Here is a 1,432-nt window from a genome sequence, read left to right on the forward strand (position 1 = left end):
ATGCAATGGTTCCAAAACTAGAAATCTCTAGGAAATTTGAGGTACACATAGCAGATCGAGCTCTCTGGAATACAGGCAACCCATACACCAAACCTAATGGGGAGGTTTGGTATACTGATGGATCTAAGCTTGAAAATGGTAGAACGGGGGCTGGCATTTTTGGGCCGAACTTTAAAAAAATGATACCAATGGGTAGCTACCCCACCATCTTTCAGGCGGAGATTCATGCAATAGAAATTTGTGGCAGAGAATGTCTCAGAAGGGGAACGTCATCGAAATATATCTGCATTATGTCGGACAGTCAGGCAGCCCTACTGGCCCTGAAGTCCCACAAAATAAGTTCTCAGCTAGTACATGATTGCCGCAATGTCCTAAATGCTCTTGGTGACAAGAATACAGTCTTATTAGGATGGGTACCAGGGCATGAGGGACATGATGGCAATGAGGAGGCTGACTGCCTAGCGAAACAGGGAGCTGCCGCAGTATTTTATGGTCGGGAACCCTTTTGTGCGCTCACCAAAGCACATATAAAGGGGACCATAAATAACTGGGTAGACAAAATGTTCAACAGGCATTGGATGGAATGTCCAGGGCAAAGACAAGCCAAACGATTTATCTGCCCTTCAAACGAAGTTTCAAAGAAACTAATCAATTTAGGCAGAGAGGACCTCAAAACTCTCACTGGGTACTACACGGGACACTGTTCTCTTCGTTACCACCTCAGTAAAATCAATCTTTCAGAAACAAGCGTCTGTCGCTTCTGTGAGCTGGACGAAGAAACGCCAGAACACATTCTCTGTGAATGTGATGCTCTCGCTAGGCGCAGACTAGCCCACTTTGGTGGCGCTACCCTTAATCCATTTGAAATTTGGAACAAAACGCCCTTGGAGGTGCTAGGCTACATTAAGAGCCTTCCCATATAGGCCGGGGGCCACGCACAATAGACCACTTTAGAGGTCGCGGTGCATATGGCCCATAATAATAATAATAATAATAAATATTCGTTGNATATGATTCGGTTGCCGAATGTGCCATGGTCCAAAAGGAGTAGTTGTCTAGGTGGTCCCATGTTATGCAGCGTTGGACCAGAGGTGGTCAGGTCCAATGACATCTAGTGTTTAACCTAGTCCCACTTTTGCAGGGCACTGGATTGTTGAAACCTAAAAGTACATCAAGAAAAAATATGTAATATCGAATTAAAGATAATAACTTGTACTTTCTAAATAACATACATTTCTTTGCAATTTGCAGTTTTTTTCAATAAATATTATTTCATGAAAAAATAACATTTGTTCGTTTTTTTGTGGTTTTGGTTTAAAAATACAAAAAGCTATAAATTATGTACATCAGCTGAAGAACAAATTAATTACCTTTATGGTGAACTCATTAGTTTTTTAATCGGTTATTAAGTTCATAAGATATTAATATTTAA

At 41.1% G+C, this 1,432-nt stretch overlaps 1 protein-coding gene across 1 annotated transcript; it reads left to right on the forward strand.

Moving 5' to 3' along the window:
* Positions 1-179: 179 nt before the first annotated feature.
* Positions 180-923, forward strand: LOC108356848 (uncharacterized). Its single transcript, XM_017607950.1, has one exon. The coding sequence runs from the start codon at positions 180-182 to the stop codon at positions 921-923; it is 744 nt and encodes a 247-aa protein (XP_017463439.1).
* Positions 924-1,432: the final 509 nt, after the last annotated feature.

The sequence above is a fragment of the Rhagoletis zephyria genome, unplaced genomic scaffold (genome assembly GCF_001687245.7).
Source record: "Rhagoletis zephyria isolate East Lansing unplaced genomic scaffold, Rhagoletis_zephyria_1.1 Rzeph_scaffold_66252, whole genome shotgun sequence".
Classification (NCBI taxonomy): Eukaryota; Metazoa; Arthropoda; class Insecta; order Diptera; family Tephritidae; genus Rhagoletis; species Rhagoletis zephyria.